The sequence below is a fragment of the Enoplosus armatus genome, chromosome 1, assembly GCF_043641665.1.
Source record: "Enoplosus armatus isolate fEnoArm2 chromosome 1, fEnoArm2.hap1, whole genome shotgun sequence".
NCBI lineage: Eukaryota > Metazoa > Chordata > Actinopteri > Centrarchiformes > Enoplosidae > Enoplosus > Enoplosus armatus.
Window position 1 is genome coordinate 19,056,311 of NC_092180.1, and position 23,080 is coordinate 19,079,390.

A 23,080-nucleotide genomic window follows, 5' to 3' on the forward strand; every position below is an offset into this window, starting at 1 on the left:
CAGATAAATAAAATCTACGCTCCACTGCTGTCTGTAAGCAAAAGCCAGATCTGATTTGTGATTTTAATGTGTGTGTGCATGTGTGCGGTAATGTTTGCGTCTGTCATTGGCATGTCAAATATTTGCTCATTAAATGACACAAACAGACATATACAGAGTGCAGTCCTGAGAGAGAGACACGGATGGGACGATAGGAGAGCTTTTAAAACAGGGTGACCCCGATATAAACACGCAAACACTCGAATGGAAAAATTTAGGAATTAGGGGGATGATTAATTATGAAGCTACAAGTGAAGTGTGTTCATGCATGTGTGTGACTTCTACCCATGTGCACCAGTTTGCATTCATGTGTGTGTGTCAAGTGTGCGAGTGGATGCTCTCTACCTGCGGTTTGGCAGGAGTCCAGTGTCAGTATAATTCTGGTCACGGTGGTCTCCGGTAAAAATAGTGCGACCATCTCTGTTCAGTCTGTACTGGGAGATGTGTCCATTGGGGTGGAGTGGCTGATCCCAGTACAGCTCCACCGCAGATGTGTTTATTATCAGATGTCTGGGCCTTGACCATACACCTAGAGAAACAAAGAGGGAAAGAAGAGCACGGAGTGAGTGTTCTCCACATCTGGCAACTATCATTAATTAGTATCTCTTCTTTATGTTTATTTCAAACAACCTAAAAGTAAAGTGCATCACCTCATGTACACAACAGTGACCGTCCTCACACCAAAGTGTACAACAGCAAATCTAAAAGCTTGTTAATTCATTAACTTAGGACAGGTTGAATCACTCTTTTGTTAACTGGCCATTTAGAATACTGACATTTATTTGTGAGAGAATGCAGATTAACAAATGATCGAGGCACGGCTGAAGGCAAAGTTTTCTCATGAGACAATAATGAGCCAGGGAAGGACAGACTATAGGACAGGCAATACTAAATACTAAATTCTGAAGAATTTCATCATTTGAAATTAAGAAAAACACAAATGGTCTAAAACTCAACCATTTGCCTGTGTGCAGGAAGAGTTTAATTAACATTTAATTAGAATAGAATTTGTTTACTAATATATAACCATGCCAATCACACAGATTAATGTATTTAAGAGGACATAAAATGTATGTAGAGGACATTTAGACACAAAGATAAGTGTGGGGAGTGGTGGGAAGGAGAAAAATATAAAATAATAAAAATAAAATAAGGCCCATATAAAAAAAATAAATAAATAGATCAGACGAGGAAAAGAAAGACAAAAGATGCAATAGATAAGGAGGGAAACAAGGGTTAAAAAGGTGCACAGGGAGAAAGAATGAGATATTTAAAATAAAGAGATAAATGTGCAGTAGGTTTTCAAGAGGAGGAGAAACAAGATGTAAGAGAAGACGAGTAGAGAAGACGGAAAAAAACAAAACAGATGAGGGAAAGATCAAGATAGAAGAGAGACAAGAGAGAAGGAGAAAACAAACAAATGAGAAGTTAATGAAGAGAAAAAATCCTCCTGGTTGAAGTTCATAAATAAATAAAAATCCATGACACCGTTTTAGTCAGGCAACAAAATAATACTTTGTTCCACTGTAGTCAACAGTGAGGAATAAGAGAGAGAGAGATAAAGGTGAAGGGTAGCGCGATATTGTGTAGGGAGACCAAAGAAGGACAAGAGAGGGGGAGGATTAAAAAAAGGAGAGCAGTGGGAGGAGAGAAGAGACGTGAGAAGAGCGGAGCGGGAAAAGAGAGGAAATATCTAAAACAGGAAATCAGTAAAGAAGCCATAGAAAACAAAATACAAGAGCTATTGCTGCATTTCAGTATTTATCAAAATGATAATATAAGATAATATACATTCTGATATTGTTTGTGGTCCACCAATTAATGAAAATTAGCTTTTATAATAATCAATTATATGTTTAGAATAATTCAAAATATTATTATTAGTAATCTGTCAGCAAAAAAGCAAAAATACAAACACAAATCTTTTGTAAATGTATCATTTTTATGTGTTTCTGTCATATTTGACATTAGCTGTATATTATTGTATGGCAGATTCCTGTCTTAAATTTGTCTGGTATCTGACAGGAATGAAGTGTTTGAGACCTGTGGAATCAGATTGACCACTTAATTTGTCATTTGCAGAATCTCCAGGATATTCCTAAGTGTGTGCGTGTGTGTGCGTGTGCGTGTTTACCAGCAGGGAGGGTTTGCAGGGTGCGTCCTATGGAAGGTAAGCTGGCTCCACATCCAATAGCTGTACAGGCCACCAGCACAAAACTGTAGTCGGTGTACGGCTGCAAACCTGTAGCACACAAACATGTATGAATAAAATCACAAAGGATGAATCGTAACACTTATACGCACATACAAGATGGAAAATTGCACACACATTGCCTATGTCCTGATTCCTTTTTACTCTCATCACAATAAACTGTGCAGATGACTTTTTCAAACAATGAGATAGACAGAGGGATAAGCAGTATGAGGGGATAAAGAGGAAGAGAAGACAAACAACAAAATGAGAAATAGGTGACAAAGTAAAAAACAGAGGAAAGCCTACACGGCCCGTTTCATTAGCTCTCTACCCAACTGTTTTTTTTTTCTCTCTCTCTCTCTCCGTTTCACTCTCCCTCCCTCTGTTCTTTCCACAGTCTCTCAACGGATGGATCCATATCTGTCGGTGTTAAATTATGCATGCCATAACTCAATAATGAAACAACGTAAAGATGGGCAGCCGCGGAACTGACATGGGATAGGACCGGTCCAACGCTGTAATGTCATCAGCTTTTGATCTATGATAATTATGATACCTCGGTATGCGTTTAGGCTACAGCGTCCAGACATGATTTATTTATAGGCACCCGCTATGCAGTCTAAAAGAAATCACATAGCGACTGAGTGGTCCTTTAACTGCAAACACAGGAAATCTTGGTGTTTGGTGTTATATTGAACCTTATATAGTAAAAATACAATTTAAATACTGGAAGTTGCTAAAAAATCCTATATGTACCTAAAGAAAGTTATCCTCGAGCTTGAACCACTTTCTGGTGATTGAAAACCTTTGTTTTCTTCACATATATTTTCTGCCTGGTTCTTGATGTACGGTGGATGGATGAGGATGAATGGACGCATGCAAATCCTTAATGTTGTCATGCGGGTTGACTGGATGTTTTATGGTCCTTCACTCAGCTGACAGCATACAACAGCTAACAAATCAAATTCAAGGGAAAATGAAAGAACTAAAATGACTTTATTTCAAAAGGATGACTGCAAAAACAGGCTTTGGCATTGCATAATAGTGTATTGAATTCTTTATTTCCGCCTTAAATCTGCTCTATCTTAGGTGAAGTAATACATATTTTACAACATTACTGATTTATGATAGATGAGATAAATATGTTTTAATATTCAGAAACATTAGGCTAATTCTGTTTTCATACCTACTGATATGTTTCATTATAACATACATTTTAGACAAAAAAAATTAATCCTGCTTAACAGACATATATACATTAACAGACTTATAAACATTTTTTTTTTTTTTTTTTTACATAAATCTGAAATTTCTTCTTTTTAATATCTCTCCTTCTGTATGTTTAGTATTGAAGGGCAAATAGCCAGTGTGGGAATCTAATGTCACAAATGAGTTATCACGCCTGTAATTTAGTGAAAAAAGACCAACATTTTACTAAGTGTAAAAAAAACATCTTTATGATATAATTTAGCTAATAATCTAAATTATCTATTGGTGTTTCCAACTGTGTATATTTGGTGGCTGAGAAACAGAGAGGGACACCCTACTGTGTCTCAGCTGCTATATACATGTTGGTAGCCACCCTGTGTTGACGGCAGAGAACATGTGCACCAACACACACACACCCACATACACACACACACACACACAGTCTAATGCACAGCGGAGGGCTTCACCGCGGTTTCCTCACGTCTCTTTCTACTGCTTAGCCTGCTTAACATGCCCCACAGCCTGCCACGCTTAACCCAGCCTCTGATCAATGTGTGTGTTTGTGTGTGTGTGTGTGTGTGTGTGTGTGTGTGTGTGTGTGTGTGTGCAAATGTCCTCCCAATGTTGCCCTGTGTTTGGGTTAAATAAAGGAAATCTGCCAGCCATACGAAAGTACTAGGGTTGAAGCGTAAGGCTCTGTTACACTATTTAACTGTGCAACTAAGCGTGTGTATATGCATTTGAGCACTCTAGCATAGTAAATGATATCTACACTGCAAGTGATGTCATTTGTTGCAACACTGAATACAGCAGTAACCCTTCACTACATGTTCCTACATACAGACAGACAGAGCGTCCCTACGGGAGTCAGAATGGGGATGAAAACACAGACCACAAGTAGACAACTTTATGGGAAAATTAGATGAGATCTGCATGCATAAAGAAAATGCTGTTGCCTATGCCTATTAATTACTGCCTAAACTCAGGTCAGGAAGCAGAGTGGACTGATCAGAGAACAAGCTTATAAAGGTTGATTTACAAAATGAGCAAACAGTCAGAAACTAAAAGAACTATAAGACCGAAAAACTTAAAAAAGCATCACCTCATCCTCCAACCACCAAATATAAACCAAAATAAACAGAACTATACTTCTCATTCAACACGTGTACATGCAAAAACACACACACACACACGCACGCACGCACGCACGCACGCACACACACACCTTTGATGTTTCTTGGTTTGTTTCAAATTACCTTTAACTCTCAGCCTGAAGAGGGCAGTGTTGGTCTGCTGAAGAAACTACGCCATGTCTACCTTCGTGCGTGTGTGTGTGTGTGCGCAACAGAAGGAGAGAGAGAGTGTGTGTGCATACACATGTGTGCTTGATTATGGAAAGACAGAGGAAGCTTCAATCATTTTAACAGTGATCACCGGGAAGTGAAAAACTGGTGGAGGGCGTTTTGATGTGAGCAGCCAGCGGCTCACTAACACAGAGTGAGACAAGGCTGTAACTGTCATCACAAGAGCTGGACACAGTGGAGACCGGTGTGTTTGTGCGAGACGGAGAGGGAAAGAGAGAGAGAGTTTGGCAGGAAGACAGAGTAAAGAGTTACATTCAAATAAAAAGTCAAAGAGAGAGAGACTGTGCATGTGAAAAAGACAACAAACAAGGGTCCGGATTGTTAGGCTGTTGTTGTGGATTTCAAGTGTGTGTGTATGTGTGTCTGTGTGTGTCCGTGTGTGTCCGTGTGTGTCCGTGTGTGTCCGTGTGTGTTGCTGTGTTGCAGCAAAAGTAACTGATTTAAAACGGCATTTTCTTGACAGGTTGCCGTTCCCTGTTTGCATTAGAGAATATGATAGGATGATGGGCACAGGCAATACCATAGCAGTTACCTGATACACCACATAAACAGAGAGAGAGAGAGGATGGAGAGAAGGTGGGAAAGCCGGCAGGAGAATAAGAGGACAGCTGTGAAAGACATGAAAGAGGCTGAAATGGAAAGATAAGAGAAAGAGAGGAAAGAGAGGGGTGGTACAATGGAGCATAGAAGAAATGCTAAACAAGGAAAAAGAAACAAAGAGACAGTAAGAGAAACAAAATGTTCTTTATTTGCATGAGAAACAGAAAAAGAACAGATGATGCATCAAGAACAAGCAAGAAAACGAAAGAAAAAAGAGAGAGAGAAGGAGAGAGAGGAGAGCTTTGATAACACCTCTCCTAAATAATTAAGAGTTTGACTTCCTGTCTGTGGCTCCCTAATGCAGCGACCGTCTGGGGTGGAACAATGAGATCAGGTTCACACGGATAGAAACACACACACACACACACACACACACACACACACACACACACACACACACACACACACACACACACACACACAAACGCAGAGATCCCCTAAGCAAGCAGCCCTGCAGGTAAAACTTATTGCACAATACATGTGCAAAATATGCACATTCACACACAAGTGCATATGCACAGACGGACACATAAAAACAACTTAATTTCCACAGACGCACGCACAAATCTCGAGTGGAAGACAAGGCCAGAAAGTTTGTGTTGCAAAGATTTAATACATCGATGACAGTTCTTACTTTGTTTACTGTTCTATTATATGTTTTGATTTCAGAGAAATAGCATAATCTTGAAGTATCCACAATAAGTCCACAATATCTCAGACAACCTCCTTCCTTACTGCCAACTGTCCAATTGAGTTCCACCTTTTTACTGCAAGCCTGCTAAACTTGTGCTTTTGCTCCAGTTTTAAAAGACCAGACAGGCTACAGAGTGTGGTTTTTAACGAGTTGGATGAAAGACTCTTTCTACATAATGTAACGTTGATACTTCTCATGAAAGACAGGATTGATACATAAAAAGAAAAGTTCTTGTCTAACCCCTCTGCTCCTTTTCCAGTGTCTACCTGCACCTATAGCAGGGAGCAATCAGAGCATGGACTATGAGGGAAACACATTAATAAATAAAAGAACATACTCTATTCCCTGCTGTTCTGAATTAATAATGAGCCTACAAAAGACCAATTAAACACATGATTAATGCCATAATCTATATAATTGCAGGCAATATTTCATTGTGAGCTAATGATAGCAATACTTAATATCGATTCACATGGGGTGTCTTTGTACAGTAGTGCTTAATTCTTTCTATGAAGTGTCACTTTTCAGAACTGCTAAAAAAGCTATTAATAAGAGTCTATTTCTTGCTTTTCCTAAGGCAAATCATTGATAAACAGGAAATTTGTTTTTATAATTATAGATTCTGGCAGCATAGAGGCCGCTGCTTACTTTGGGAATTTTCATTCTAGCAGTGCAAACCAGTTAGAAGCAACAATATTATATGTAACATTTACATTGATTGTAAGACTACAGAGAAATTATTGAATGATTGATAAAAGGCGTGAAGTACCATTCACGGGTGGGTAGTGTTACAGTTATATTTTTTGTGGCAATTTATATGAACTTTTCTCGATAAATTATGCCCCACAGACCAAAGTGATTTTGATAGAAAATACTCCATTGGATCAAATAGGTTACAACACTGCAAGTGTGATTCAATCTAAAATCGACATTTTTGTAGCTAAAAAATGTCTCCACTTTCTGTGGTTTGAATGAGTGAGTGTGTGAGCTCTTTGAGCGTCTGTCTCTGACAGCGGTGAGAACCGTTGGAGGGATACAGAGAAGATGAATAATGGCGTATTAAACATTAAGGATGAGGGAGTAGCACAGCAATTATTTCTGTTCATATTTCACTGAAAACACTTAGATACATCTATCCATCTTTTCATCTGTCCCACTCCTTCTTCCTTTTCTCCTTCACTCTCTGTGCACCTTTCATTCCCTCAGCTTGTGTATTTTTCTCGTCTCTCCTTCTTTACTTAATTTTACTGTTGAGGTTACTCCTCACTTCACTCCACTCCCCACCTCTACCTCTCTGTTTCACTTGTTACTGTACTGTTTTTGTATTTCAATTTGTGGGTGCACATGAAACAGTTTAAACAGCTATGATTTAATGGCAGTTACTCATTACAATACCAGCACATACTATCTATGTATTTTTATTTCTATTTTATTGAATCAAACTATACAAAATTAGGAGAAAGAGCACACAGGAAAGTGAGCCTAAAAAAAAAGCCTATTTTGTGAAGCATTGTTTACATATATAGTAGGGTTGTTCTGAGCTGAAGGTCTGGTTTGGGAAAAATCATATAATCAAAAGTTGATCCATTTCTGATCATTTGTTAATGTGAAACACTGTGACTCAGTATGTCTACTATCAATACACAGGACTGCCATACATTAATAAACAGGAAACTTATTGCTAACGGTAACATGTGTTGTTCCAAAGTGAGCTGCAATGTGGAGAAACCAGAGAGGGCGAGAGAGAGAGAAAGATAAAAGGGAGAGAGAGACTGCCCCAGTAGTGGTTTTGGCTGAATGTGCAGGGTTTTCCAGTGTCTCACTGGGGGACAGGGGAATTTCACACACGCATGCTGGTTGCTTACACTGGCACATGGGGCTGGTACAGTATTACAGCACATTACCATCTCTATTTGGCGTTGTTTGCTTTGCCTCATGCCTACACATACAAACACACATGCTCGTGCGCACACAACTCCTGACCATACAAGCCAACCACAGGCACCATGGGAATAGTCTATTGGCTACTGGCAAAGCCGATGCCTGGTTTGAGTCCAAGACAGAGCAGAGAGGAGAGCTGTGAAGGGAAAATGCCACTGAATTTCAGCTTCAAAAGATGTCATCACTTGGTTCTTACCCATAATAATATAATATATAATAATCAAATCAGCTTTAAAACACTTTAAATGTTTAGATTTTAAGTTTAATTATTCCAATTCCAGAAGTGCATAAGTATGACTAGTAATAATATTCTATTGGTATTTCCCTGTTGTGTCTCTGAAATGTTCAGTTTTTATACAGACAACAAACGTTTGCTTTACAGTGCTTCATGCAGGTGTTTGTGTCTGCATGTGTAAGTGTGTGTGTGTGTGTGTGTGTGTGTTGTGACTGATGGCAGAGGGCCAGCTACACAGCTCCTCCTCAGGGTAGATAAAACAAGACCCACAAATCACCCAGTCCTGACACCAGCATGTTTCTGTGCAGATCTACAGTACAATACTAAGACAAGCCAACACTTCCGTAGTGTGTGTGTACATGCTGAACTCTGAGTGTTTTGTTAGAGCGCTGGGTCTCACACTACTTTTGTTGTGCTGTTTATGTACTTATATTTGTGTTTTTAGGTATGTGAGCCTGAGCTTGTGTGTCTGTCTACTATGTTTATGAGTGTGCTTCTGTACTTGTTGTGTTTTTGTTTCTTCTGTGTGTGTGTGTGTGTGTGTGTGTGTGTGTGTGTGTGTGTGTGTGTGTGTGTGTGTGTGTGTGTGTGTGTGTGTGTCTGAGTAAGGGGCTGGGCCAGAGAGAGCGTGGCGGGAATCAGGTGTAAATTCAGTCATTAGATGGCTTCCAGAAAGCAGCATACATAAATAAATGCTTGACAAAGGGGAAAAAAAGAAGAGGGGGAGGAGAGAAAAAGAGTGGACAGGTAAGCAGAGAGGAGGAGGAGTAGACTCAGATGACAAAGGAAAGGAGCAGAGGGAAGAATATCTGGAGTGTGAGGCGAGGAGGCAAGAAAGCAGGGAAAGAAGAAGTGAGAGGTGCAGGAACAGGAGGAGGAGAGGAACAAAAGGAAGGAAATAAACAGTGAGAGAAAAAAGGGACAGAGAAGGGAGGGTAATCAGAAGGTTAGAGGAAGAGGAGAGGAGGTAAAATGGGAGAGAGAATTGAAGAAAGGAGGAAAAGTGACGCATTTGATAATCTGAGAATCTTACCAGTCACAGTATAATTCCTGGGCCCATCATTGTGTGTAAATATGGTTCCGACAGCAGTCTGGTTCAGGTGGTACAGTTGTATGACTCCATTGGGACGAGTCGGTTCAGACCAGCTCACATGGAGGGAGGAGGGGCTTAAAGCTGTAACCACTGGGGGCTGCATGCCCTCTGGGACTCCCTGGACTGTCACTGCCAACACCTAAACACACACATGGAGGCACAGAAACACACACAGAGATACAAACAGAAGAAAGCACACAAAAATATAATATATATAAAAAAATAACACATTTCAGATATTTTACAGAAAAGGTTTAACAGATGGATTTCTGCTGTGATCATTTATTAATGTAATTAACATGATAACAACCCAATAAAAAACACACAAACTCTTTCTAGGGTAATAAAGACCTTGTTGACAACAGAGAAAGACATTTGCTGGAGACTTAATTTATTTCCAAAAATATAAAACAGAAAAAGGGGTAAAATATGGGCAGCAACACATTTTTATATTTCAACCTACTACCAAATACAGCCAAAACAGGGAAGAACTGAAGCCAAAGCTATCCACAACCAGCATCATGGAAAAAACATGTTTTATACACTGGTAGCACCATAATGAGCTGTTGTATTTGTCCACCATAGTGAATGTACTATTACCATATTTTAACATGTCTTACTATATGTACAGTCTGCAGACAGTTTAAGGATCATCTCTCCAGAACACCCATTCTGATGGCAACATGGATATCCTGCCTTCATTGACATACTCCATCACTTTAACATTTCAGCATGACAAAGAATCCCACTGAAAGTTGCTTCAGCAATGCAACCTGCAATAAGCACTTCCGATAGGCTGATGGGGTTTCAATCAATAGTTTTACTATCACTGCTACAAAAAGAAAAAAAAACATAACAAAACAACAGGCAATCCCCCGTTAAGAGGCAGTTCACGCCACAAAAAATATTGCTTTTTAGTACAGTGTTGTGGGTGACCATCTTATTGTAAATTCCTAGTGTGGTATCTGTGGACCCCTGTGAACGCTGGGTGAATGGGGAGACCATAGAATCACAGGGCAATCTGCTGCTAATGGCAACAGGGATATCCTGCCTTAATAGACTGTCACTAGCACTTCCCCCACCTGTCCCACACAGTGCTATGCAATTAGAACTCTGCTACTACAACTAAGGAGACACACACACGCACATGCACACAAATAAACACACACAGGTGCATGCAGGTATACACACGCAAACACAAAGGGGTGGAAGAGAGTCTGTCAAGACTTTGCCCAAATGTAAAGAAAATAAAAGCCATATAACCACCTACTTTATGTATGTTTATGTATGTGTACCCTAAATACTTAACTTTAAGTTCACTGAACTTTGTTTTGGTGGATAACTTAATTCTGACTTACAGAAATAAGGATCCAGCTGAGCAGTTCATTGATACAGAGACATAAAATTCAAATGTAGGAGCTAATGAGACAGAAGCACCTGGGCAATCCGGATACACTAGTGATTCTCGTCTCTGTTTAATCCTGTTTGATTTGAAATGACTGATTCATGCATCTTATAGTTTATTGATAGCGTAGATAGAATATGTAACATATTACATGTAATCATCATTAAAAAAAATACAATATAGATGCTTACATTTACCTCACATGTAATAAAAACCTGCATACAAGAAAGCATGCCTCACTAGGATATTCTTCATCCAACCCTTCTTTCTGTATACAAAGGAATGGAAACGTGAGAGACATATAGAAAAGAGAGAAGGGGGAATGTTGGACACCAGATGACAGTTGCTGTAAAAGAGAAACTGGTGTTTGGACAGTGGGAAGGAGAGAGGATGAGAGAGGTTAAGAAAGGAAAGAGATAACAGTTGGGAGAAACTGAAGAGTGTTGCGTTAAGATCAGGGGAATGACACCAGACAAATAGCAGAAAGAACAGGACAAAAGGATTCAAAGACGGAGGAGGACCAATCGCTCTTCCTCCCTCTCTAAGTGACCAACCGTATTAGATCAGCACCTTCTGTTGTCACAGCAGGTGTGCGTTTGTGTGTGCCTGTGTTTGTTTGTCTGTGCCTGTGTGTGTGTTTGTGTGTGAGGGGGCTGATGCCAGGTAATTGCAGTGGTGTATTAGGTTAGCCCAAGTTATCCCATAATTGGGACTGTTTGGCCAATTTTCACTGGTGTACAAACTAATCCAACTCACTCCCTTTCCACCCTCTGGTGAGAGTGTGTGTGCTTGTTTGAGTGAACTTATGTATGTGTGTGTGAGAGAGGGAGGCAGACAGAGAGAACATGGATGGTATAACTGCGTATGGCTTTAGGAGGGTATGTGCATGTATACAGAGTTCTCCTGTTGGTTGTGTAGTTCTCAGCTAAGTGAAAAGCAGCCAGGATGATTGAGCGGTCTGCTCCCCTGGAGAAAAATGTTTGCTATGAGCGATCATGTTGGAGCGTCATTTGCATCATGCTGTTGGCTTTATTCTAAGTCCACATTTCAGGTGTGTATACTCACACAAACACTTTTGTGTGGTGTTTTGTTTGTGTGAGCACATGACACAGTCAATATAAATTAATGTCAGACACAAGTAATGGCACTCTCATTATGTCTTCTATGATTTTACAATTCCACCGTTACCAGATACACAAAATGAAACCAGACTAACAACAGACAACAGGAACTAAATTACTATTCCTACTGCAGACCCCACTGAGAATTAACAGCCAATTCTGCTCCAAACAGTTCATCTGCAGCTTTAAGCTAATTTCAGCTCATTGTTTTGTTCTTAAGTTAGATGTTCAGGCAAGCAGGCACTATCCCACCTAGTGTACACTGCCCAGTGTGAAATAGTAGAGAACTAAAGTAAATGAGTGAAAAAAACAGATCTTATGATCTTTTTTCTTTAAAGACTACAGCAAAATGTTGAGTATTGTTGTGTATACTGGACTTTTTGTCAGATAGCCAGAAACATGGCTACAATGAAGTGATAATTACTCAATTGCTGTTTTTTTTTAGCTAAATGTGTAAGTAAGTAGATGTTTGCCGGCACATTATCCATCATGCCATGATAAGCTGTTTTTTATTGGATTTTAAATGTAAACTGAACAGATGGACTAAGGCACAGTATACAGAGATAAAAAAGGATACAAACAATACAGACAAAGTAAGAAATATAAATCAATAATACTAGTAGTAAAATCAATAATAACAGTAACAACAACAACACAAAAACAATTTGGGGGAAGAAATAAAACCTTATACAGAAAGAGGAGGCAGGGAATGGGAGGGAAGGAGCTGGGCGTACAAAGGCTTTATTTAGCCAGACTGGCAAGGGGGACGTTAATAATCCACGATAGGCTTCCAGGCCTTGTGGTATTTTTTTAACAGAACCTTGGCTATGGCACCTCAGCTCTGTTACTTTTATGTGTGTCGACCTAAGCAGGTCTGAGAAGTACAGTAAGAGATCATCTGCATACAAAGACAGTTTATGTGTATGGCCTCCCCGCTCAATGCCTGCCTCCTGGTCCCTAAGAGCAACAGCTAAAGGTTCTGTGGCTATTTCAAACAAGAGGGGAGGCAAGGGGAGTCATTGCCTGGTGCCCTGTTGGAGGAGGACGTATTTTGAAATGACATTAGTGCAAACTGCTGCTTGTGGTGAGGAGTAAATGATTTTTATCCAGGAGATAAAGCCAGGGCTGAAGCCTAATTTCCCAAGAACTGTAAATAGGTAATCAAATTCTATAAATTTTATAAAGGTGCAGAAGGTTAAAGCAGCTTTAAAATAAATGTAGAAGTTCTAGTGTCTAGTGAAACTTAGCATTGGATTTCTCTCTCGCATCGGCTCCACTCTGGCTCTAAAATGTTACAACATGATGATAACCATAAACATAGAGTACTGGCTACATACAAGTGGCAGCCTAATCATGAGTATATCCACTGATATCGGTTGACTTTGAGTAATATTAAAGCAAAGGTGACAATAGGATTATTTTAACAAGGTGGAGAGTAATGCAATAAAATTCACAAATCAGCATATGCTAATAATTGAAAGAAATGTATGCTTAAAACAGTAACTATAATAATCTATATGTACATATATGGGAAAGCCTACAAGAATGTTGATCCAACCATTTACCACTCCTTCCTTTATCACTGTCTTAAATCCTTTCCTATTTCATCCATGTCATCATTCTCCCTTGCATTAATTTGTTGTATACATTAGTCCACCATCTATTTATCTATCAACCCCTCACAACCAGTTCAATCCACTGTACCTCCATCTCACCCCTCCAGTGACACGTCTACAGGCTTGGTCTTTACGTAAGAATGTGCTCATCAAAATAATGAGATGTTAAATTAGCTTTAAAAAAAGCCAGAAAGACAGTTTTCAACGTGAGCTTTCATCACCTCTAAGCTGGAGAAATTAATTGTTATGGTGATATCAGCTCGGCTACAGCCAGAGAGATAGCAGGGGGGAGTTCTGTGTGAAGCTATTATGGACGCTATCACAAACATCAGGTAGGCTCAGCAAATCCAGAGCCTCGCATACAGGGGGAGAGCGGAAACAAGGCTAAATAACAACTTGTTCCGACATGGGAACGGTACAGAGTTCACAGTGTGGAAACATCACACACTGTAATTTCTTAACAACAAAAGGTCAGACACAGGTATAGAATTCATAAAATATCGCTCGCAGAACAACTGAGCACCTGAATTACGATGTAAACAACGTTTGGAAATCAGCATCTGAGGAGGCTTTTGCGAGAGGGTAAAAGGGCATTCAGCTGAAAGGCCACGGACCAAACAATGGATCAGATGAGCGGCCAACTGCAGAAGACCAATGCTTCAAGGTTGCTGTTGTAAGTTTACCTAATGTGAGGCAGGGGATTGTATGTCCAGTCAATTTCTTCTGAACACAACAAAAGTGGAAAGGTGATCTTTGCAAACTTGTATTCAGACAGGTGTTTACGTAGCAGACCAAGGAGTCCAAGTAAGTAAAAGCAGCGCCTGCACACTGTCAACTATAGCGGTAAATTTATTGATTAGCTAAGTTTTGGTAAAGTGGTGAAGAAAATGATTTTTGTTTTTTGACAAAAAAAACCCCACTGACAACAACAACATTGACGAACAATTAAAAATACACCAACATACGTATTTTCTCTCAAAGCAATGTTCTCTCTCTTGCACACGCACATACCAACACACTTTTTACACACATTTCTTTGTCTTCAAGTGTTCAGCCTAAATTAAAGAAATAAATTAAACTACAGAGTTAAGTGGTGCTTAGTTCAGTGAAGCTCAGTCCATCTTTAGAGGAGCCATTAGATAATCATACAGGGGGATAATGTCTTTATGAAATGGGGTGCTACAACAGAGTACAGTTTTGAAAAGTGTGAGTGTGTGTGTGTTGGTGTAGAGAGAGCTCTACCAATCTCTATCGATCAATAGAAGAATTTGCTTTGAATGGTCCAATCTCCCAACACCCACTGAACTTCAGACTCCTAAAAACTGTAATATTGATACAGACTTGGTATATTTGTGGAAAAGGGAAGCAAAAGGTTAGCCAGTTCGCCACATAAGCTGCAAATGATCCAATACTGTGATACAACATAGAAAATGTTAGTCTGACGCAGTAAAACTGTAATAGCACTGACACAAACACACATGAAGTCTTACCTGTGTACTGTCAGTACAACCAGCCCGGTTACAGACCCTCAGCTGGTAACTGTATTCCTGGAAAGGCCTGATCCCACCCACATCAATGAAACTGTTTTCATCACCCCGGTAGCGCTCTTGTCCATCCCGCAGTATAACATAGTGGGTGATGTCCCCTGGTAAAATGGAAAAGGTACTTTAATTTTTGATAATTAATGTCAGATTTCTGTCAATATTTAAAAGATATAAAACATGTTGCCTTTCTGATTTTTAAGTCCACATCCACGTTAATCATGAACACCCCTCTACTGAAGTTAATTCAACTGAACCACATCTACAGAGAAGGGGATTTTTAGAGATACACACACACGCACACACACATACACACCATTAGGCCTGGCAGGCGCTTGCCATTGCAGTTGGATGATGTCATCTCGTTCATCTAAGCGACTCCAGCGAGGCGGTGCCACTCCCCATGGTTTGTCTTCACTGGTGGTCACTGTTGAGACATCACTGGAGCCTCGACCAAAGCCGTTCCAGCCCCTCACTCTGTACTCATAGGTGGTGAAGGGCTCCAGGTAAGAGTCTATTAGAGAGTAAGGGAGGTAGGAAGGACAGAAGAAAGGGCACAAGGGAAATTAATTAAGGTGCTGGAAAATAATCAACAAATCTGTCAGTAAGATTGTCAATACATTGACATTTATTGAATAAATAATTTATCAACACTTTAAAGTGATTACATGCGATTAATACTGATGGACTTGCAGTTTAAAATCTTTAAGACAACCTGTTGTAGAAAAGGGTACAGGTTGTGACCATTTAGTACAACATGCGCAGTATATACCATTTCTAAAACATACAGCAGATATGTTCATCTAAAACAACATGTAGTAACAATAGTTCCATGTTTGGAAATGTGTGTACTGGGAGTTGTATTGCCAATGTAAGCAGACGTTATATGAACATATACCAGATCTATGCACTATCACTGGTGCATAGTTGTAAACGTCAGGCCGTGACTGAAGCATTCTGAAAGACAGGTTGTGACAACCCTTCTGGTGAGGTATACATACAGGAGCATATATACATACAGATGCACACACTCACACGCACATGTGCATTATTTTTTAGGAGTGTTAAGGGACTGCTGCTGTAAATGAGACCACGTTTTAACCGCCAGTCTGGGACTCTTGTCTTTACTGCTGTGATAACCGAAGCAGCAAAACATGTACAGTGACACACACATGTAAATAAAACACTGAATGTGTGTGCATAGACACATGCCTAAAAACTGAGCTGCTGTGTTTGATTAAGAACTCATTCCAAAAAGTATAAATATGAATTGTGTGCCGACAATAAAGTATATATTTACAACACTCATTGCACATGTCGAGCTATCTTTGCGTGATCTACCTTAGATTTTTTTCCCAGAGAAGTATAGCATGATACCCTGTGTGTGTGACTGTGTGTGTGTGTGTATGTGTGCATGGGAAACATCTGGTGTATGGTGGGTGGCGACAGCTTTATGTGCCTCTGCCCAGATGGTGTCACAGCATTGCCTAGAAACTCTTATCCTAACCGCCCCATGCCACACACACACACACACTCAAAGTAAAAGAAACACATACACAGAGCCACATTCACTATAGAGTCACACTTAAATAGTAACGAACTGGACACTAACACACACAAAATACATGTAATTATGAGTGCACGACCACCCATTCACACGCGCAGCATCCACAACCACAATTAGTCTTGATTAAACAGACGCAACTACTCAGATAAATAATGTGTGGATTGACTGAAAATCCTACACACATGCCCCCCCCCCCCCCCCCCCCCCCCCCCCCCCCCCCACACACACACACACACACACACACACACACACACTCCAACTCCCTTTGGGCTGATAAATAGTAGAGAATGTTGAAATGGCATTTAAACGCCCATCTCTAAGTTTTAATGACACACAAGTGTACAGCTCAGAGAGAGTTACCACGTTACAGCTATCAATGTGCACTGCAACAGCTGTCTTGATGTGTGTGTGCGAGCGTGTGGAAGGGCATCTGCCTCTAAAGCCCGTTGATTGCAGCGGTTGACACATTTAGAGTAAATGCAGAATAGGTTTCTGTGGGCTCGAAATTTCTATGAGCGGTGTGCTTCACAGATGGCTATGTTCTGTTACTTATTCTCCACAGTAGCTCGGAGGACTGAAGTGAGAGTCCTAATTTCCAGCAAAGTCATAGGTCAGCAGGGATGCAAATACATTATGAATGGTCAAAAACTAAAAAGAATTAGGCACGCAGAGCATGCTGATACCAGAGAAAGGATCATGAGATTAAAATCTATTTAAACTAACCTTTATTTGAGCTGTAGAGTAATGCTGCTGACTTTAGGCATTTTGTTATCTCTACTTTCACTATGACAGGTAGACTTGACGAAACTACATTTCCCCTATTCCCAGGAAAAGAAGTAGGTGTTTAATCTGCCTAGCTGCTCAGATCACTAATTGACACACAAGAAACTACAACTTTAGTTTCCAAATGCTAACAAGCCTACAGTATGTGTTTGAAGAAGAGTACAGTGAAGAGCAGTGGTGGGAAAAAGAGGGTGAAAAACAGGCTGTATCAAGCAGCAATTGGCTGGACTTAGAGGTAGAGGTACAGGAGGCGTTGTGGGATACAAAACATTTGTTTTGAAGATAGATGATGAAACAGGTAAACTCGTTTAAAAGAGGTGGCAAAACATGCAGTAGATGTCCCCTAATGGTTAGAAAAGATTGTTTGTTTGAGAAAAAATGGATTACTATGGATCAGTACAAGTTTAGTAATTCTTCTAAACTACACTGAACAGACACACAAACGCACAGATTACCTGTATAGGTGTATCTGTTGGCATCTCCGCTGTACACTACTTCCTCATGCGACGGGCACAGGCTTCCCTTGAACTGCAGGTTCTCAGTGGTTCTGTGACTGTATGCGTCTGCCATTTTGTATGTGTTGTCACTGCTGTTAGTATGTGTGGACAGGCCTGTAGTGAGAGTTTCATGTGTGGCGTCGATGGAAGGTGAGTATGTTGTGGAGGGTGTGTCATGGTGTGTTTGTGCAGACAGGACCCATGTGCAGGTGGTCATAGATGGATCGAGGTCACAGGAGCCACAGTAAGCTGTAGATGCTGCAGCTACAGGACACACAGCGCCCTGCGAACACCGGTGCTGCACAGAGGAAGAGGAGGGAGAGACAGATTGAGAGTGGTGAGGAAATGAAGAGCAGGAAAGAGTAATTTGTCTCTATGATTGCACTTCACACTTAACTTACAGACGTTTACTATTATCTTACATGTTGAAAGATCATGTGAATTCTGAAGCATCTCTCATATACATGCAGAATGTAGCTTTGTATGTGTTTGCGTGTGGTCTGCATGGTCCTTAATGACATCATTAGAGCTAATGAGAATTCCTACCCTTTGTCCCTGTGTGTGTGTGTGTATGTGTGTGAGTGAGTGTGTGTGTGTGTATGTGTGTGAGTGAGTGTGTGTGTGTGTACGTGTGTGTGTGCGTGTGTGTGCTCGCATGTGCCTGTCTCATGCTGACTTAGGAACACACAAACATCACATGACCCCAGTTGATAAATGGAAGATGGCCCAGTCCCCAACTCCTGATGAGACAATGTGTGTGAGTTTGAGAGAGAGAGAGACAGAAAGAGAGAGAGAGCGACAGAAAGAGAGAGAGAGAGACAGAGTGAGGGACAGAGAGAGAGACAGAGCGAGGGACAGAGAGCGAGAGAGAGACAAAGAGAGACACAGAGAGATAGAGAGAGAGAACTACTAATATCCACTGGACGTGTAAGCGCCAGATCTCTTTTCTGCCGGGCCAGCTTGCATTTCTGAAGCGTGGAAGTCACTTTATGAATTTATGTCAATTTCCAATAAATACAGACATTAAATTCACATCTATAGGTGCATTTCAATTGTTATTGACTTATTTTTGTACATATGGCAAATTTAGTTTTGCTGGTTAATCTATGTCACTTCTCCTCTGAAGTTTGTAACGAAGGAGAAGGAATGCTATGTTTTTCCTTCCACTGATATGCACAGTGCAGGAAATACAGATAAAAAATATAGAAAAGGCTAATTAAAATTAGTAAATTAGTAAAAAAGAAGATGCTGTTGAAACACTTCTAGTGAACATTTAAACAGAGGAAGCTGTGACGGACCTAAGGCACAACTGGAACACTGCACAGTCGCACCCAGTGGACATGAAAGATGAAGTGTAAGAGAGATGTAGATACAAGTTGACATTTTAAACTTGATTGATAGAACAACTTGCTTCAGATTTCCTCATCTATGGTACATGCCTTAGCAAATAATACAACAGAGAAGACATAAACATACAAACACAGATACATACAAACTCACCTGTTTTAACAGGCCGGGTGTGGGTCGGTCAGCACACACGTGTCGTTGAGGGTCATAGCCAATCCCATTGCAGCATTCCTCTTCCTGACGTATGACCTTTGACCCACAGCACTGCAATGTCACTGTGGCGTTGCCAGCAGGGTGCATTGTGGGATATCCGTCATTGCCCACACAGCAAAGAGAGGTTGAAGAGTTTATATACTCCTGACCACAGCAGACAAACCCTAAAGACAAGAAGATACGCATCATATTATTGTTTCACATGCATTTTCATCTTTAATTATGTTGTTTGATTAGTGTAGCAGAACGTCATTTCTTATTGAACACCGTCCGCTGCTAATATACAGTCGAAGATTGGTGAGTGTGTGTTTTAAGTATCTAATGAACTAGATTTAATTTTGCTGCAAATGTAGGTGCTACCCATATTATTACATTATAGTGGTTTTATCAAACTGCATTCATAATTGCATTTTAAACAGTTGTTCAGGAAACACGATTTCAGTGATACTTCTCCCCCGGCCTCAGATCCTCCCACAGCACCAAAGGACAAGGACAACTTACGTCATCTGTGTTATTTACAGGCTGTGATTATATTTCTACATTCAACAGTGATGTCTGAAATCACTGTTGAATGTAGAAATATAATCAATATAATATTATTTCCCTAATTACCTTGTCCTCTGCTTCTCTGCTCATCCTATTGTTCTGCCTCTTTCCTCTTGTCCTCCTCCCTCCATAACCTCTCCTCCTTCCCCAATCACTTCCCTGCACCTCTTCTTGTTTTATGCTGCTCTTCTCTCCATATTGTAAAAATATCCAGGTAATGCTGGACTGTATTGTCTCTCCTCTACGCTTCCCAAAGTCCCCTTTCCTTCTCTCTTCAATCCCCATTTTCCAATCCGCACAGAAACAGTATTTAGGCTGCTCTTAATACTAGTGTGCATCTTCTCTTATCAACTCTTATATACATCCTCCTCTCCTCTTCCCTCCCTCTTCTCCCCTCCTGTATTCATCTCCTCGCACAGCAGTAATATTCAGGCTATGCCGTCAAGAGAGGAAGTGTGTTTTTTTGAGAGCTGCCATCTCTGACAGTGATAGGTGATGTCTTTCTGCCACCACTTCACCTTCAGCAGCAAGATGACATTTAAAATACATGCTATCACTCCATTTCCCTGTAAATGTTTTGCAGCTGAATATCAAATTTCAAGCATGTTTCTTCACATTCTCCAGCACTTCATACTTCAAATTCAAATAAGTTGAGTTGCTTTGAATGACTGACAAATTAAAGCTGTTTGTAGTGCCTGTAGATTTGAGGCAGAATGACTCATTCTTGGCGGAGGAAATACTGTTGTGGTCTACAGAACCTGTAAAAGGTTCAACTTTATTCTGGTTAGAAAAGCTTTACTCTGCTAAACAAGTCTTTGGCATAGAATATCATTCTAGTTGAATGACAAAGGTTATATTTATAATAACTCTAATAAATACTTTTTAGTAGTATTGTAATTTCAACAAAAGCTACCTATATAGACACTATTGCTATTAAAAAGCAATAGTGGAAAGATGACAGGTAGTGAAGGAACAAAGGTAAGATTCAAACCAGAGATGTTGAGGTTCATTGTGGCCGTCTTCACCCCTAAACCACTAGGATGCCTCCCACCTACATCTTTTAATACTATACTAAGTAAATGAACCTTGGTTGACCTAAATCACACAAATGTGATTCCCTGACATAAGTGAGTAGATCAGAAAGTGTTAGATTAATGTTATTTCATGGACATGAAGGTGAAACAAAACTGGCAGCAGCTCTTACGCTGGAGATGCAAAACTAATGAAAACTGAAGATAGAGAGTAAACATGGCGCCTTCTCTCCAGTGACCCTCCTAATAACACAAGTTGAACGAATCTGGTTACTTTGATGTCTTAGCTTAGTTGAGGGCGGGGACTGTAAAGCTTTGGCCTTGCGATGGATTAGGGCTATAATATTGTCCTGCTATAACACTGAGTCAGCAAAGTAACCCCCTGCTGTGAGGATGCACTGGAAATACAAATGAGCATAGCATGGCACGGCACGGCTCGACTAAAATATCATAACTGTGCTGATGGAAGAAGGACAAATCGTATTTTAATGAGAGTCCAATAGTAAAAGCTTCTCATTTTGAATCAGACCAAAATATTATAAGAACCCCTCCGTCTTTTGTGATTATTTAGTTTAGAGTTAAAATAATCTAACTTTCATGAGGCGTTTAGCAAATTTATCCTAACAGTTGATGACATGCTGATCTGTGGCACTATCTACCCCCAGCTGTGTTGCCCATTTTATTTGACAGCAGACATTAAACACTAAGTCATAGCTTTGTATCATGGCCTCGCCCTTTAATGGAGCTGCAGCTAGTTGTGGAGTGATAAATAACTTAATGTTTAACAACCTAATCAGCGTTCACTCTTTGCACACATGAAATGCTGTTGATTTAAGCAATCATTTCATTTAAAGGCCAAATGTGGAGAATGGCACATATTTTCTCCTCTGCTGTTGCGGTGCATTATATCCTCACCGCATCCATCACAGGCAACATGTGACAGGAAAATGCATGTGTGTGTGTGTGTGATTGTGTGACATAAAGGCAGTCTGACGGCTAGTAACTCACTTAGCAGCGGCAGCTGTTGCAGAGCGGGGGCTTGGTGGCCAATTCCCCCAGCGCCTTACTTCAGCTTCAATGACGTGCAAATAAACAGCTCAACACTTTTCCAAAATAGCTTCTCTCCACTCATGCCTCGTCCTCCTCACCTCTACTCCTCCCTTCCACCCGGACACCGGGCCCTCTACCACTCACAATATCTTCTCATTTGCCTCCCATCACTTTACTCTCTAGCAGTCCGGCAGTTTTTCCCTGTATCGTTCAAAGCGGCTCTATTCAAACTCTCTGTATATCTTGATTCTCTCTCATGTTTCCTTTCTGGCTCTGGGAAATGCCAACTTCATCACTTGTGACCTGAAGTTCAGGAGTTGTCTCCAGCCTCTTCTCCACTCTCCATCAGTTCTTTCTCTAATCATTCTTTTGTTCCCTGCATCCCTAACTTCTATATCAACCTACATCTCCCCATCTCTACAACCGTCTTTGTCTTCTCTATCTACCTTTTTTAGTTTATCCATGTTCTACCTTCTCTTACTTCCTCCTTTTCTGTCCTCAATGCTTTATTTTAACCCCTTTTTCTATCATTCTCTTCATCCTTCCTATACTTCTCTTGATCATGACCATGTCTTCTTTTCTCCTCATCATCCTCTTATTTCCACCTCCCTCTTTCCTTCCACTGCTGCTCCCTCTATTTTCTCTCTGCATCCACTCAGTTCAGGTCCACATCGTTTGTTTACTGTTCTGCAGCTAAACTTCACTATTGTATTATCACCCATTCAGCAGAAACCCAATCCCTGTCTTTGTAAGCGTTATCTGTGTATGGGTGTGTGTGACATGCTTGTACATTTGTGTTAACGTTTTGAAACACACACCTCCTGCTTCCTCTTCCCCTTTATAAGCTGTGTGTGCATGTGGATGCATGTGCGTGCATGTGTCGACAACATTTTATCACACACCTCTTGTTTTCTCTCTTGCATCGCAGAATGCTTCAGCCCTAATCTTCAGATTTACGTTGGATTTGCATACATTCGTTAATAGCGTCGGGAGC

General features: G+C 40.4%; 1 protein-coding gene across 1 annotated transcript in view; it reads right to left on the minus strand.

Annotated features, from left to right (window-relative positions):
• The window catches only part of ush2a (Usher syndrome 2A (autosomal recessive, mild)), a 190,163-nt gene that overhangs the window by 35,721 nt on the left and 131,362 nt on the right, over positions 1–23,080 (minus strand). The window contains exons 63-69 of the mRNA XM_070906384.1: positions 19,400–19,623; positions 17,858–18,197; positions 15,369–15,566; positions 15,002–15,156; positions 9,310–9,508; positions 2,174–2,281; positions 385–568 (exon numbers count right to left, since the gene is read on the minus strand). Coding sequence (XP_070762485.1) covers positions 385–568; positions 2,174–2,281; positions 9,310–9,508; positions 15,002–15,156; positions 15,369–15,566; positions 17,858–18,197; positions 19,400–19,623 — 1,408 coding nt within the window. The remainder of the gene's footprint in view (positions 1–384; positions 569–2,173; positions 2,282–9,309; positions 9,509–15,001; positions 15,157–15,368; positions 15,567–17,857; positions 18,198–19,399; positions 19,624–23,080) is intronic.